The sequence below is a fragment of the Natrix helvetica genome (assembly GCF_964273705.1).
Source record: "Natrix helvetica genome assembly, chromosome: 5".
NCBI classification, from domain to species: domain Eukaryota; kingdom Metazoa; phylum Chordata; class Lepidosauria; order Squamata; family Natricidae; genus Natrix; species Natrix helvetica.
The window spans coordinates 36,787,060-36,805,103 of NC_138551.1; the positions used below are offsets into that span (position 1 = coordinate 36,787,060).

The 18,044-nt window shown below is 34.0% G+C and overlaps 2 protein-coding genes across 2 annotated transcripts in view; one reads left to right on the forward strand and one right to left on the reverse strand.

Annotated features, from left to right (window-relative positions):
* FARSB (phenylalanyl-tRNA synthetase subunit beta) overlaps nucleotides 1-13,432 on the forward strand; it is a 36,026-nt gene extending 22,594 nt beyond the window's left edge. Inside the window, exons 16-17 of the mRNA XM_081956376.1 lie at nucleotides 1,631-1,783; nucleotides 11,693-13,432. Coding sequence (XP_081812502.1) covers nucleotides 1,631-1,783; nucleotides 11,693-11,844 — 305 coding nt within the window. The 3' untranslated portion in view covers nucleotides 11,845-13,432. The remainder of the gene's footprint in view (nucleotides 1-1,630; nucleotides 1,784-11,692) is intronic.
* A 145-nt stretch (nucleotides 13,433-13,577) lies between these two features.
* Nucleotides 13,578-18,044, reverse strand: part of SGPP2 (sphingosine-1-phosphate phosphatase 2) — a 47,804-nt gene continuing 43,337 nt past the window's right edge. The window contains exon 5 of the mRNA XM_081956386.1: nucleotides 13,578-15,238. Coding sequence (XP_081812512.1) covers nucleotides 14,696-15,238 — 543 coding nt within the window. The 3' untranslated portion in view covers nucleotides 13,578-14,695. The remainder of the gene's footprint in view (nucleotides 15,239-18,044) is intronic.

The following is an 18,044-nucleotide window of genomic DNA, read 5'->3' on the forward strand; positions in this document are numbered from 1 at the left end:
AGTTCTAAACACACTACAATAATATACGTAATTCAGGTGTGTGTCCATTGCATAGTAACAATGGAGTAGAATGTTCAGCTTGAATTACAGTACAATACATGAATATATGATAGTGAACCATATCCTGATGATGTCACTATTGAAATGGATATTTTGAAAAAATGGATATTTTGAAAAACAAGCACCAGGTAACAGAAACATTGAACAGAGAAATGTTTTTGTAGGCATTTATTAGTTGTTTTATGAGTTATCAGTGTATAGGTATTGCTGCTAAAGTACTGATAACAATACTGTATGAAAGATACATTTTCTAAAATATGTTTTAATTTTGTTTGCTGCCAGGGGGCAGCATATACTAGTATTTCTTGTTACATTTTCTTGGTTTGTTCCAAAGAGCTACCACTGATTACCTTCCTTGTATATTGTGCGGAATGGGTTTTTCGGACAGCCCTTTGAACTCTCTACAGTAGATCTGTAATTTTTCCTAACATCTTGGCTTCTTCACTTTAAAACAGAAACGAAAGCAGGAAAATTGTTTTATGGAATGATGCAATAAGTTTCTTTCTATTTTGCAAAAAAAAAAAGTTTAATACAATTTTGCCTGTGTTTGGCAACAATTTTTTAATATGGTCTGTAGTCAATGAATTTCATATTGCTATTTTTATTTCTAATTTCATTTTTTGACCATATTTTTCAAATAAAGGAATTCAACATATAAACCATATTGGACCATAGTTTATCACAGTGGTGTAAAATGTTTATTTGCCCACAACCATATTTGGCTTTTTAGTAATATATTAGATTGCCAAAAACTTGTGGAAGCATGAACCCGCCCTCCCCCCCCCAAAAAAATTATATGATATAGTTGAATATGATTACATTTAAATCTAATAAAAACAACATTAGTAAATTCATTATAAATTTTCACTCAAAATAAAATTACAATTTAATGATAAATTTTGGAAGTCTTTGGATGTTTGAGGACTGCAGAAGCCCCGGAACTTCAGGTTGTTTATCTCTGATTTATTGCAATGTGAATAAAGAAGAATAAGTTATATCAAGCTTTCCCCTCCCATCTCTTCTTGCATGGCATGGGAAATCCAGACAAACAGAATGTGTCTGAGCCTAAAACTGCAACTTTTCCCCGTACGTTGGTGTATTAGGATAATACGTTCAGCTTTTAAAAATTAGTGTGTCAGCAAGATGACTTTGCTAAAACCCAGCTGTTATTGGGGAGGGGGGATATTAATCATGTGATCCTCTGAATTAATGCCAATCAGTTACAAGTTTAGGTTGTAATGAGGTTAGTTTCTGAAAAAATATATATGTTGCATATTCTTCTTTACTCACCATTCAACCCCCAAGCAAGTCATTGATGGCTAAATGCTGGACAGAACGTCTATGTTATGCTGGGAAAGATGATAAGGCATGTTACCAAGCAGCTGGGCATATTTATTGGTAGGTAGCTATCAGGAAGGATAAGCCAAATAGTCACCCATCAAAGCTATGCATTTCCACCCATGGTTTTGTTAAACAGTGATACCTGATACGATCGGAACAAATATAGTCTTTAAAGTGCAGTTTTTACAGAGTTGTTGATTTTTCGTTTTCTTTCGTTTTCCATCTTTAGATGTGGGTGCAAAAAACCACAGGCATCTTTGTGCTATCTATTATAACAGAAACCCTGGGTTTGAGATAATTCATGGGTTGCTGGATAGAATCATGCAGCTCCTGGAAGTCCCTCCAAGTAAAGAGAATGGATATTATATTAAAGCAGCTGAAGGTAAGCCAACATTTGAAAGTACATTTGGATGTTCTTGTACATCTGTGTTAAATAAAATGTCCATCTCTTAATGACTTAAAATTCAAATCCATTGTTCTGTGGCTTAGGGTTGTTAATTGCTTAAGTTTCACTGTCTTCGCAAATACTGTAACTGGTTTCTTTATTTTAAATACTAGGTATTATATAATTGTAATAGTGCTATTGCTCACTATGATACTTTGTTAACAATAGTTATTTTTAAATTCTGTTCTGCACACATGGAAGGTAGTATCTAGCTTCAACAACAACTATTTGGAAATAAGCAAAGCACAACAAGAAGGAAGCTTGTATAAGTATTTCCTACACCATTTAGCTCTCTTCATTCTCATAAAACCTTCAGCTTGAAGAAATGACATAATAAAATATAGTGGTGTTCTGTAGAAAGAGGGGGCATTTTAGTAAGGTCTTTTATGCTTTTCCATAGCTGAGAGGCAAGGTAATATTCAGATTTACTATTTCAATGAATAACCATGCTAAAAATATAGCTTGCTTGTATTTTATTTTGTGCTGTATCTGTGACCATTATTTTCAACAAAAGTTATATAAGTTTGGCAGAATGCATGATTATGCTTTAAATGTGCATAATGTAACTGTGAACAATTCTGTAATTCAGGCTGATTGTGTTTTATATCAGATTACAGGCTTTAGTTTAAGAAGCCATGAAACATTGTCCATCTTGACTGTACAATTATCTTCTTAAAATCTATATAAATTACTTCCCATAATTAGATAGAGAAACAAAATTACTTTTATTCTATACGTTAATTCAGTCTCCATATAGTTTGATTATGACTTGCCATTAGTTTCACTAATACCTAAATATTAATAATGTTAATCTCATGTTCATAAACTGTTTTGTCTTTAAAGTATAGCAGTTTCCTCAGAACAATAGCAGGTGCTTAAAAATATAGGTGAAATGTTGATATCCTTAAAATTAAATTAAATAAAAAATTAAATAAAAAATTTATAGCCCTGATATTCAGGCATAATTCAAGGCAGAACATTGCTTGTTCAAAATATCTAGGGCAATGAGGTAAATATATTTCTCCAATAAAGCTTTCCTTATAGAAACACATAATTTATTTCTATTTCTTTCATTTACCACTGTATTTCTGCTTTCAAGATAATAAAATATTAATTCAACAATATTTATTTTTATGGGAGCAGGAAAGCATTTAACTACTGATTTAAAATGTTTTCTGTGAAATACAGATTTTTTTCATGCTTCAGTGCAGAAAATATCAGAGTTGACTGCCCCACAGTTTTTTTATAAAATGCTTATTTTGAAAGACATATTTAAATATAGAGATTTGGATAATGACCGTGAATAGTTTACAGATAGTAAAAACAATAGAAACTGTTTACAAATTTTCAGCATAATATGTATTATGCATATTATTTACATACTTTTCTGCCTTTGAATTTATATGTGATATCCTAGGTTTTTTAAAGGAAAATATGATTAAATTAATTTAATAAAAAATAATATTCTTGAATTCCTTTCGATATATCCAGGAAGGTATTATTATATTTTCTGATTAAATTTGCATTAAATGCAAGAAGTATTGCCCCGTGTAAACAGTCATTTTGCAGGGAGGGGGGTATGTTTAATCCACAAGTAATGTACTTGTAAATTAATTGAGATGAAAATACCTGTTTCAAATCTTAAGTTTGCTTTCTTTGGGGAGGATGGCTTAAAATGCTGTTGCTGCTTCTTTGCTCTTTCTGGCCTCTATTAATCTGAAGTCTAATGTTTGTATTATCATGAATGAAAAACAGCTCTCAAGGCTGCAAGATACATTTTACGGTAATGTAATGAGATTTTTCAATGTCATTCGGGACAGCCCACTGGTCAGAGTGACTGATAATAATAATAATAATAAAATTTTATTTGTTAGCCGCACCCTCTCCCGAAGGACTCGGGGCGGCGTACAATAAAAACACTTAAAATACAAATATAGACAATACATACACAAATGAATGAATGATGAATTCCCTCTGAGTTCTTTATAAAGGTAATGAAAAGTATACCCAGGAGCAGCCATTCTTAGTGCTACCTGAGTGATTTCTCAGGCTAATAAATCATCAGTTTGATCCATTGTTTTAAGATAATGAAGATTCAACCAAGGGTTGGCTTTTTGAATTATTGTATCTTTACAACAGCCTCCCCAAGTTGCATTTGTCAGATCTGTTAGGACATACACATTATGGTGTCAATACTTCTTTAAATAGAACTACTTATGATATATTTCCAGGAAATGATAGATTTTAAATTGGCAGGTCAATGCTTAATTTTAGATTGCAAATCCTGGGATTGTTGACATGAGCAGTTGCTGACAATAGTTGCATTCTGCCATTTTCCTTTTGAAATATTTGGAAAGGAAAAATGATTAAAGTATGTCAAATGTAAAACTATATCTTTTTTTAAAAAAATAAATCATGCTGTAGTTATAAAAACGAGGGAAGAAAGAAACCAAAATTTGAAACATTTGTATTTCATTTGTCACACTCTAATCTCCAGTAAGTAATGGTTTTTGTGTTACAGATGTGCTGCAGACTGTTTTGGTCAGGTTTTGTACAACCTAAATAAGTTCATATTTTTTAAAACTCCATTGCAGAATAATATCTAATATTTTTAAAGTTTCAGGAATGAATTACTGAACTTTCATTCTTTCTTCAGACAAGGTAGCTTGAGTTACAGGAATAATTGTCCAGAATTGAACTGATATAAGTTAAAAGTTTAAATGTACTGTTGGGAGTGTTACCTTCCCATTGATTCCTATTTTCTCTCCTACTATAACCAGAAATCTATTTAGGATATAATACTGATTAGGTCCATGTAATTAGTATTAACTAGTTACTAGAGTTGCATGCTTAGTGCATCAAGTCTGATTACTATAAATATTTCTATGTTGGTCTAATCAGTACCAAAATAGTAACCACCTAAAAATCTTAAATATGGCAGTATTGAGTCATATCTTGGAAGAAAGTTGGGGTAGAAATATATTATTAATCCATGGAAAGGATACAATAAAGATTTGTTTAAAAAGATTAGCATGCTAAGCTTTGTATGAAAAGGTGCAGGTATGGAAAGGTTCAAGTATGTTTCTTACTGGATTTATTTAATACCCAGTGTTTTATTTAATTCCCTCATTAAAAATAACTCAGAATATTTCATAAAAAATAGAACATGCTCAACATTACATTGCATCAAAAATTTTACTGTGGTGTTTTTAGATGTTAATCCATTTTAACGTGCCATTCTAATACCTCCCATTTGAAGGTAAAAGTACAAGTGTGAAAATTAATAATAACTTTAAAAAATTGTCCTCCTTTTATTACTCTCAAGTGACAAGCAATCACTGGAAATCTGACACGGTATCTGCGAAACTTCTCTTTTGGCCTTTATGTCACTGGAAATCTTGGTATAGCTACTATTTCATAATTACTTCATACAGACCTTTACAGTAGCATAATGTTGAATCTTTTGGGAAAATTCCACAATTGTTTGAGACTTTTTCCTTATACATGTTACATTGAGATGTATTTGATTGTGAGAGCATATTTACTTGTCCATAATTCCCTGTTTTTCCAACATTAAAAACAACATTATTAAATTATAATTATTAAGCCTCCAACTCCTAGAACTCTAGAAATCCAGAAAATGCACTAACGATGGTTATAATTTACTAAAGTTAATAGTCCAAACAAAGCTACTAGTTTTATTTTTATTTTTATTCATTTTGTTAGTGATTAGTTTCATTAACTAACTTTCAAACAATAAGGGTAAAGAATCTATTTCCAGAACTAATGTTTCTCGTTGTATGTGGTCTTTAGCCCACATAAAAATACCAGCCATCTTTTTGATGAAGAAACATTGATAAACATGTTTTTTTTAATTTGATACTTATCATGTCACTTCCTAATTGACCAGACTATCGCCAAACATGAGTAAGTTGGCTACCAGGTGTTTCTGCATTCTGCATTCATAGAACTCAAGTAAGAGCTTAGACTACCACAAGAATTGGCAGACTACAGTGCTAAAATATCTTCCTCCCTCCCTCTCTTCCTTTTTCTATTTCCATGCTGAGAAATGGGCTTTTTTATAAGAACAGAAAATCTGAGCTCCAAAAACTGTGGAGAATTATTTATAGAAATAGAGATACTTTCTGTTCTTTGCCTCCTTCATATGTGGATTGCACAAAGTTTTGATTTGCAGAGTGAAATGGATTATTCATCATATAAACTCTCACAAATGAATAAAGGAATGTGAACATATCCTGTTTTTAAAAAAGCAACTCTGAATTGGTTCCAATTCCACTTTTTGGACACTAACACATTATATTACTATATAGATAACATAGAGTTGTCTATTGTATAGGTACTTTATTGTAAAACATATCCTTTACTAAGTCTTCTGCCATCCATAATCCATGTTAAATAGTTCACAATTTATTGGATGTGTAATGTTTCAGACTCAAGACAGAAGAGGTGCTGCTTCAGAAGGGTTTTTGCATTTTTCTAGGCCCATAAGAGAGGGACGCAATGGCTTAGATGCTGAGCTTGTTGATTGAAAGATCGGCAGTTCGGTGATTCGAATCCCTAGTGTGGCGTAACGGGGTGAACTCCCGTTACTTCTAGCTTCTGTCAACCTAGCAGCTCGAAAACATGTTAAAAATGCAAGTAGAAAAATAGGGACCACCTTTGGTGGGAAGGTAACAGCGTTCCGTGCGCCTTCAGCATTTAGTCATGCCGGCCACATGACCACATAAGAAACCTTCAGACAGCGCTGGCACTTCAGCTTTGAAACAGAGATGAGCACTGCCCCCTAGAGTCAGGAATGACTAGCACATATGTGCGAGTGGAACCTTTACCTTAACCTTTAGGCGGTAGTGTGATCCCTGAGGAGAGGAATATTTGAGGTAAAGTTATGCTAACAGTAGAAAGCTTTGGGGTTAGGTGGGGTTGTTGATGGTGCCTCCTTACCTCAAACATATATTCTCCTGGGATTGCAAGCACAACCTGTCTCAAACCACCTTTTTTTGCTTTAAATCCAAACAATTGCATACACAGTCTAAGATGAGTAACGGATTCCCCCACCCCCATCCCATTTGTGTCAATGACACTGTTTAAGATGCTTCCAAGGTGAAAGGATTAGCTGGGGACATCACCATTGCCCGGTGCTGCTCTCATGTTCCCATCAAGGACCTGGAATGAACGACGGGAGCTCACTCTGCCACACAGCACTCTGCCACTCTTCCAATCTCAAGTCATGGGCTTGCTAACCGCCAACCCAGTGTCCTAACCATGTGAGCCACAGTTACTCCTTGCAACTGATTTTGACTATAAATATTTATATTGTCTGTTTCAAATTTATATTTTTGTCTATATATTCTTTTGCATAAATCAAGGATACAGTATAGAAGTTGTGGCTCTGTATTATATACAATTAACCATGCTAGCAAGAACTGCTGGGACTCCAGCAGCAGATGGAAGCTAAGTTAGTTTTTGCCCTGATTGTATGACCTAGAATGAAAAAGGACACTGCTGGCAGATAATAGGGTGTCACATTGGAAGACCAGTCTTTGAGGGAGATGAGCGGTTTAGAAATAAGAAATAGAAATAAACGAAAATAAATAGTCTGGAAAACCAGATTCCGAGTTTAGTCTCTGGTCTGTTTCTATTATATTTTGCAGTGTTTTGTAACTGTTGTGTGATCTGCTTTACATTTTGCATGAAATTACCACTGGAAAATTATATCCTGCTATAGAAAGGTATTAGCCAACTGATGTAAACACTAATGTGTATTAAGCTTTATTTTATTAATAACATACTTCATTACAAAGTTATGAAAATGAAATGTTTCCCTTTAATGGGAATTCAGACCCCCTAATTCTGAAGTGGACTAGCTAGGTAATTATACCTTTTCACCTGCATACCTATCCAGAATCCACACCTGTTCCCACTGATTTCAAATATACAGTAAAAGAAAGTTTTCTTTTTGATCTTCAGAAAAGGGATGAGAGGCACTTGTTGAATTAGGGGATTATTTTACATGTATTAAGAACTTTAGTGGCTATTAACTGTTTCTCTTTCAGTACAGTTTCCTTACACAGATCAGTTTACTTGTTTGCATTTGTTATGTAAACAGTAAACTTCTTTTTCTTCTTATCCTTTCATATGGGATGTGGGTTACAGATGTTAAGGAATAGTAGAGAATAGATTATTATTTGAAATGCAAAATCCCATTTCTTCATGGAAAATGATCTGTAGCAGAGAATAGCTTAACATTGCAAAGTGGAGAAATAACAACTGTATTTTGTTATATTTTACAAATTTTAAATTTTTGTTTAATTGCACAGTTTAGTAAATCGTGGGCTTTCATTATAAATGTATAATTAATGAGGATTCAAAAAAATATACCTTTTCTGTGGTTGTCCTGTTCTCTGGAGTGACCCCTGCCTGTCCAGTATATGACTTGCCCCAACTTTTAGGAAATCTGCTAAGACCTGGCTCTTCCTCTTAGGCACTCTCTTAGGACCCAATTAAGTGAGAGTGCCTTTAGCTTGCTCTCCTATATTGCTTGGTCACATTTTATATTTGTATATTTTATATGTTTAATATATATGATTGAATTGGGCTTTTTCTGTTTTGTTTTAGTTTATTATTCATTTTTTTATGCTGTATGCTACCTATTTGTACATTTATACCTTATAAATTTAAACAATAAATAACATAGTATATCTGGCATTTTAAAGTTGTCTTTTCATACATTTGCAACCGTTCCTTGGTTCCATGCTCCAGTTTCTACATATTGATTCCTTCAGCAGTTAGATTACATTAACCTTCCATAAGCTCAGAAAAATAATTCTTTAGACTGCCTAGAAAAGTTATTAATTTTTTCAGGCCTGGTGAAATCAGTCCTGATGTGATTTACGAATGCATTATGTTTCTGATCAAAGAATATTGTACTATTTTTTTCCATTTCACGTTAAGATAATAAACATTAATTCTTTGAATATTTGGACTGAGCCTTTAATAATCATGCTGGATAGCATAGTTCCTTCCTCTTAATTATTGAAGCCTGACATCTAATTTTTGTTTACTTATTGTTTTGAAGCTATGAGTTGAATCATATAATCTTTAAAGTTGATGCTAACTCTGATCGTATATCATTTCCTTAATCTTTTCACTCCAAATATGGAAAGGAGATTGATAGAGAAAAGAAGCTATGTATAGGCTATTTGACAATAAAGCACACTGAGAATTCAACAAGCTCTTTGAAGGTCAATTAACCAGAAAATAGGCTAAAGACCAGGTTTTCCATTGGATTAGTGACCAAAGAGGATGCCCTGAATAATCAAAGCAGTCTTGGTGTTAGAACACAAAGACAATTATCAGTTCTTAGGGACATAAGTTTAATAACAGAATTCTTTGAACCTCAAAGCATTTCAGAAATCTTTTTTTCTTACTATGGATCATTGATTTTAGTTTATTTGGATGTTATAGGGTTTAAAAAGTTTTAGAGCTGTCATTTTCAGAAGGCAAGTATGTTTGTCTAAAGACTTTGGAGTTTATGCTTTATCTTTCTTAATTATCTTTTACAGCACTCATATACTTTCAAATTCAGGCTCCTTTTGGATTCCTTGAGGCATTTGAGTTTAAAAGCATGTAATAAGATCTTAATGTTTTGGGTTTTCAAATAGAGGTTTAATGTGTGCTTTTATATGATTCCATCTTTTTCTGCATCATATAGTACAATTTTGATCTATTAGATATGCTTGCCAATACATCTTACTCTGTAGTTTGGTGATTCCCAGCCTAAGGCTCCCACATTTGACTATTAGGACAGAACCCCTGTGAACCAGTAGTTAGCAGGAAAAGACTTGATATAGTTTGCAATTTTTTTTTTTCCATGGAAAATAACATTTTATGTGTACTAATTCACAGGAAGTCTCTTTGCACTTTTTTTTACTGTGGAAGATAATTTATGTACACCAGGGGAACTTTCTTATAACAGGAACTGACATATTTGCTGACCCTAACTACAAAATTGGACTTGAATCTAATATGCATTCACATAGGATTAAATTCCAATTAATATATTGAAAACATGTATAGCCAGATGTCTGCTACGACCTAGTTCAGAGGCAGATGCCATTGGGCTAAAGATTTTTTTTCACATAAGCTATTTTTATGTTTGCATTTGAAAATGAAATCTTTCAAGATTAATAAAATCTAGTTTCGTTAGTCCAGTGGGATTTTTACTTCATATAATTTTAACAGAAATTGTATGCACATTATTGGTCCTTAAAAAACTCAGGAATATTGCTATCATAATACGGATGTGGCAACTATAGTATGCCAATGCATTCTGAGTGTCGTGCATTTTTTAGTTGTAAATGATAAGTTTATAAATAAGAAAATTGTTACCTGTGAGAAATAACTGCATACCCATTTTGATTAATTCCTATTTGCATATTAATTTTTAGGTCAGTCTATTAGCATACATCTTCTGTTGTGAACAGATGAGTACTTTTGCTGAGAAATTAGCCTTCCCTGGTAGTTTAGTTCATACAAAACTAATTGTTTTGTTATTTGTAAATTTTATTGTCCTTTGTAAAGTGGTAGAGACCTAAGAGGATACTGCAATCTAACTTTTAAATAATTGTAGCTAGGGTACGAAAAGAGATTCTTCTGGCCTGCATTGCCCAGTATAAGTACTTTTAAAGTAATATTTTTCCAACTCTGTACATGGCATGTTTGCAAGAGAACAAGTGATTTAATAGTGACCATTATAATAATATATATTAACATTATTTCCTTCAGTTCTGTATTGTTTTTTCTTGTGGCAGAATCCATAAATCTAAATAAAGCAGTGTTGCTGTAATTCAGCTTCTCACATCATCCTGTTTTCACAGGTACACATTTGCAAGACAACTGAAGACACTGAAATTAGCTTGAGATAATTTATGGAAATGTTTTATAATATAGTATCTGATTCTTTTTTTAAAATGTTTCTTAGAGCACTTGCATTTATTAACTATATTTAATATTAATGATTTTAGAACTACTTCTAGTGAAGTTTTGAGAATTATTTTATAGTCGTCCCCCCCCCCCCTTTGCCTTGTACATAACTTTACAATTAAAACTGAAAAATCTCAGATGTGGCAATATGAGCCTAGTAATAAATTTCTTCACAAATCCAACGTGAGATAGAGAGATACAAACAGACATATAATTTTTGAAATAGAATCGTGCGGACATTTTCTCAGAAGAGTATTTGCTTTATTACTTTAAAATTTTATATCAGCATTAAATTATAAAATTCTGTTGAGATTACTGTGGTGAAAAAATGCAGGCGGGGTTATAATACAGGTACTTCAGTTGTAATTATTTGAATCTGTAGCCTAATTTTACCTAGTAATTCAAAGTTTTAATGTTTTAATTAACTACTTGGACCCCTTGTGTTGAAAATGTAGATTTGAATTTTAAATTGGTTTTGTCTCCTGGCAAAACTTTTCCCAACTTTTCTAAAATGTAATATATAACTTAAAAGCCCAAGCCCGAAGATGGCAGGTGAGATCTTGCCGAAACGTTGCAAAGACAATCTCAATCTTACACGGGAAAAGACCCAAATACAACAAAACCAGCATACCTACACCCGTGAAAATCTAATATATATATATACATACATACATACACACACACACATACACATACATACATACATACACACACACACACACACATATATACTTGTTGATTTGCAACCATTCCAACTGAATCTTAGGTGCTCTTGAGAGTTTTTCTCTGATTTCTGTTTGTTCCTAGACATACTAACTCCATTGTCCCTTTATTTGCTTTCAGACTCTGCTTTCTTCCCTGGTCGTTGTGCTGAGATCTTTGCCAAAGGACAGAGCATTGGTAACTTGGGAGTTCTTCATCCTGATGTTGTCACCAAATTTGAGCTCACCATGCCCTGTTCTGCTCTAGAAATCACAATTGAGCCTTTCCAATAAGAAGAAGAACATCCTTTGGCCCAACTTCATTCTCCATTTTATTTTGTCTTGCTACTGCCTAGCAGTTCTCTGTACGTCAAAGTATTAGACCAATGTTACAGTAGGCTTTATTGGGATTTAATATCTTATTACTGTAATAAGAAAAGTTTTTTAACCAGTTAAAGGGTCTTTTTAACAGTTAAGGACATCAATCTTTAAAAAAAACAAGGCAAAGTTTAGTCAAGTATCATAAATATGTATTGGCTAAATATTTTTTTGTTTCCTCAAATAGTTTAGTGATTGAAATGTAGACTGTTAACTTATTGCAGCTGCTCCAAATAGAGTGATAATTTATAAAAACATATGTGAACTAAATTGAGAGGTTAAATTTGTCCTGATAATAAACATACATGTTTCTTGTAAGCTAAAACAAACTTGTTTTTCCACCCATGGTAGCTACACCATAATTTTTTGCTCTATTATGAAGGGGGTCAAAATACATTTATTTGCCTACTCACTTACCCTTAGTTGTAGTAGAAACAATTGCAAGCAGGTGTGTGTTAGAGTAAATTATCCTTGACTCTCTTTCCTATATTAGAAATAGAATAGGGAAGCTTTTTCATTTGTATGTAGTTGCAAATGCCTCAATATCTTTTTGTCTTCTAGACATGATAATGTTTTCTTGCAAATTTTCATATTGAGTAAGTAAGTCTTTTGATGGGGGAAAAAAATCCCCAACTAATGATCTTAGGTGATCTCCATTTTGGTTTAGTTGTGGTAGTGATGAGATTACAGGAAATTGAAGCAAAATTTTAGACACTGGTGATTTATGCTGAAAATCTCACTTGTTAAGTAAATTCCCAATAAATACCTTTAACACATAGACCACTTGGATGGAGTGATCAAATGAATGGAGGAAAGGCTATAGGATCTGTATGTCTGTTTTAAATGTTAATCACGAGCCCATTACCTAGTGTCGATATCTAGTTCTGTATGTTTGCAGTCTTATTTAACATTTTAATTCAGATTCTACATGAACTAAAAGTGTAACCAGAAAATACTGTATTTGTTAACGCTTCCTCGCTAAGACCATTTGACATTTATACTTTGAAATAACCTCTTGCTATATAGTACACTACAGATACAGATATATGACATATGTTTAATTTTAAAAAATATGGAAACACATAATTTGAATGTAGCAATTTATGGTATTTTTTCAGATTTTGTATTTAGCATATTACGGTAAAATGATACAAAAATAGAAATTGTATACTTTATAAATAAGAACATATACATGCAGTCTTGTTGAACAGCATAGACTAGGTGTTCATAAAACAGTTATGTAAACAAACCCAAAACTGTTGGGAAGACAACATACATTCAGAAATCTATTTTAAATAGAATTGCCCTACAAAATATATATATATTGGTCAGTACAGTAAAACCATGATTTAGCATATCCTTTTGATGTCTGTTAAATTCCAATGTATAGAGTTTACCTCATTTATGTAATTATATCACATTAGTGATGTAAGTGAATAGAGGTGAAGTCCAAACAAAAACATTTTATATATAAAATCTGTTGAATTAAAATCTATGATATGGAGGTTTTACTATCTTCTGCTCCCGCTATAATGTGAATACAAAGAATAATTGACTAGTAGCACTAATGAACTATTCTAGTCTCCATACGTTCTTTAGTATAACCAATCACCTCATTCATCCATGCTCATCTCTAATGATTAGAATGTGAATGAGGAAGAAAAAGACTTAGAAGCAATTTAGCACTTTTATCTTGTATTAGCATTAGAATACAAAATGCTGTTTCCTTTATGCTGTCAGTGCTAAATTCCTGAGAAATGTCTGCAGTATTTTGATATAAGAATATTATGTCTTCATACAATCAAATATCTTTCAGACCCCTTCTTATTCAAAATACAAATCAGAGAAAAATGAAAATTCATGCCTGTATTCTTATGATATGTAAGATAAAAGGTTAGGTTGGGGACTGGGAGGGTCATTAAAACCCTAGAGGAATAGTGCAGCATCTCCATTCCGAGGAAGATCATAGAATGCATTTATTCCCAGTCACATATGTTTACAAATAGAATTAAATGTCATTCCTGATTATTATTATTATTTTTTGGTCTGTGACCATCTCTCTCACACTGAATACTAGAATAACTAAATCCTATCTTTAGTCTCCAGTATTAGCAATCCTAAAGAGTTTATGCAAAAGTCACATTCCATTCTCCCATCACCCCAGCCCCCCAACTACTGCAAATCATTTTAATCTTCAATCCATAATCTGGACAATTAAAAAAATCGAACACATAGTACCATATTTTTCGGAGTATAAAACGCACCGGAGTATAAGATACAGCAAGGTTTTGAAGAGGAAATTTTTTTAAAAAAAATTTTACACTCTGCAAACCTCCCAAAAATAGCCTATTTTTCGTGAAAACAGCCCTGGGTTTTTTTTTTTTATAAACGGCATGAATAGCCCTTAGGAGGCTTGTAGAGTGGTCCTGGTGGGAGGGGGAAACGACAAAAAACAGCCCATTTTTGCGAACAACGGGACCATTTTTTGTAAAAAAAAAAGGGGGGGCATGGATAGCCTTTAGGAAGCTTATAGAGTGCTGCTGGGGGGCTGGGACGGCAACAAAGTGCTGTTTTTTGCTCATTTTTGCCCTCCCCAGCCCCCAGGCGCTCTCTGAAAGCCTCCTAAAAGCTATGCACGGCCATTTTGGTGAAGGGGTGGCGTTTCAGGAGGCAAAAAATGCTGTATTCAGTGTATAAGATGCACTCAGATTTTCAGCCTCTTTTTTGAGGAAAAAGGGTGTGTCTTATGTTCCGAAAAATATGGTATTTAATTTAAACCAAAAAATGTATATAGTAGTGGCACAAACATTGTAGCACTTAGACCAATAGAAGAATAGGTTATAAATTTATAGGGCACTTCAATTTTTATTTGCCGCATAGCTACAACATCACTGTTAGAAACCTTGTGCCAAGAACATAATGATTTATGAACAATAGTTTTGGCAATCTGCCGTGTCATCATTAAAACACCAATCCCCACTACAAATTTTGCAAGCCCTAGCATGATGATTTCACTAGTGATGGAAGAAACACTGTAAGTGACATCTTTAGATGCAGCATTTGAAGCATAGTGATTATTTGCCCAAAACCCGATAATTGCTCCTGCAGAAGCTCCTAGAATAGTGGTAGTATCTGCTCTAGTTGGACTGTAATAATCTAGTTTAGGATAATTGTAGCACAAGAAGAGGGGCACAATGATGCAGAATGCTGGACAGAAAGGGCTGGTGAGCATCAAGTGATCCACAGTATCCCAGGTAGGACAGGCAACAGCAGTCAAAAATAAGGAAATTAGGCTGCCAACAATGACGTCCTGGAAAAACACATAAATACATTAATGACACAAGTTGCCATTTGTCTCAGAATGCAATCCCTAGCTTGAATTGAAAAACAGGTTTAGAACGTTAACAGGTCTAGTAGACATAAGAAATACCTTAAGAATAAATGTCAAAGAGTAACATAACTAAAATGCAAAAGCTTGGTATGATGTATGTCCTTCAACTCCTAATATTTCACTGAAGCAAAATATAACTGAGGAATCTTCATCACTTTTATACTCTTTATGGGGGGTGGGGGGACAGGAGAGGATTTCTGCAAGAGCAGTAAAGATGTTACATTTGCAGAATTAAGGTAAGATTGATAGGCAGAGTAGGTATTCATATATCACTGTATGCAAACCCATAATTTAGATTTGGAACTTCTTGCTGAAAGGCAATGAAGTAATGCTGCTTAAATTAAGATTTCTGACAGTTTTTTTTCTTTCTTTCTAGTCACTAGCCTTTCCCTCCCATAATCTCAGTTTAATAATTTCCTGGATGATTGAGAATCTCCATAGGCACTCAATTTATAAATTTGTAATTTTTCTGCAAAGAATTAATGTTCCTTCCTTAGTTTACTTTTTTAGGGCCAAACAATTTATTTGACCCCACTCCCTGGTGTCTGTTATTTTATTTAATGAAATCTGAATTATTAGTGACTTTCAATTATCTTATTTTGTCTATTTTTTTATATTTTTGAACTACCCATTTCTCTCAACGAGGGACTCTGGAGAGTATTCAGAGAGGAACACTGGATGATCAAAGTTATCTTGAATGACTACATTTATTAAGAAAAACAAAAGTCCACTTTTTGAATGCTTCATTACTGCTACTAAAATCTACGCTAAAGAACTTTAAAACATCAGTAATGCTACTACATATCTCAAATTAATTCCATTCCACACAAGAGAAACAAAGAGTACCATCACAGTTTTTTAAACAAAAGTTTTATCTTATCTCTCTCATACAGACATTCATGCATATGCACGGTCATTACACAAATTATATTCTATACATATTTCCCTAGACTGCTATCCTTCAGGGATATTCAATTACAGCTCCTATTTCTAGCAGGGATAGTGTGGTCCAAATCTTTGAAAAGCATCATTCTGGGGATGTTAGTAGAACGTTCTCCACAGAAAATCCATGATTCTATCTATTACTTTAAATTACGATTCATCTTAAATACTAAATCTTTAATTTGAAGCTCGCTGCTCCTATATCCTGGAAGAAACTGAAGTGGTTCATCATAATATTCTTGCATTAAATGCCAAAAGTTATATTATTTCAGACATTATGGTGCTCCTTATGGTTTTATGAAGGCCTAGAGGCACTGGTATTTTGTTTTCATCTTCCACTACTATAATAGGATATACAGCAAGTATACAGTGTAGAGAAATGGTTGTAATTAGGTATATTAGAGTATAGCTGGGTTTAACCCTGTGTATGTGTATGTATGTACAGCTGTGTGAAAAAGTCCTGCACGCTTTCAGTTTTAAGCTGTATTTACATGTTTAATCAACTTTTCACTCATAGAAACCTCGCAAAATTAGTACTTTGATGAAAATTTCTGTAGTCGGATTGAGATGCATAATTTTTATTAATATAGCCAAAGTCTTTTTAAGGTTTTGAGTGAGTTTATGTGCTAAAACAAACACAACTTGTATTTTCAAGAATGTTAGGATCGAAAGTAGCCAATGAGCAGTGAGCTTTGGCTGACCAATCAAAATGCACAGAGGCTAAATCTATGAGCCAATCAATGTTGTCATACTCTCTGACTATAAATAGGCATGAAAAGCATCAAAAAATTTAATTTAGCTCTGGCTGCGGGCAAGGCTAAAGTCCTTTGCTTTCACCAGTACTGAGCAGCGGCATCACATCATTGTACTTCATGAAGAGGGTTACTCATGTACAGAAATAGCCAAAATAGTGAAATGCCATCGCACCACAGGAAGCAGAGTGGTTGAAAAATACCAAATAACTGGTTCAGTTAATGACAGCTCCGCTCTGGAAGACCAAGAAAGTCGACAAAACAGCAAGATCGGGCTCTGCAACGCATTTCGATGGCTGACAGGAAGCTCACCTCACCTCAGATTACAAGAATTTGGGGTGAAACATGTGATGTAAAAGTGTGCACAAGCACAGTTCATTGCAGACTGCTTGCCAGAGGGCTCAAAGGCTGCAGGGCTCGAAGTAAACCTTTGCTCACAGACGCTTACCGCTCTCGTCAATGTGCTTGGACCAAGAGGTATTGCCAAGTGGACCAACAAACAGTGGGCCAAGGTCATCTTCAGTGATGAGAGCAATTTCTACTTGACTGGGAATCTGCAATAAGTATGTCAGAAGTTTTCCAGCTGAAGAATTTATGCCGTACTGCCTGAATCTATCTGTGAAGCATCCATTGCATGTGATGATCTGGGTCTGTATTGCTGCTTCTGGTATGGGTTGGAGGGAATCATGAATTCCAAGCAGTATGTTGAAGTCCTGGAAAAGACCATGCTTCCTTCAGCTCAGCAACTTGTAGGGAAGGACTTTTACCTCCAGGATGACAGCACTCCTTGTCATCGAGTTAAGTCCTTCCAGCAGTGGATGAAGAAGCATGGTGCTCGACTCCTGGATTGGCCAGCTCAAGCCTGGATTTGAACCCAATTGAGAACCTGTGGGCCAAGATTGGTTACGAAATAAGCAAGAAGCATCTGAAGACCAAGCAGGAGCTGATTGAATCCATTATTGCAGCCTGGCACCACATTGTCACCAAAGATCACGTGCAAAGGCTTATACAGTCTATGCCGAAGCGATGCC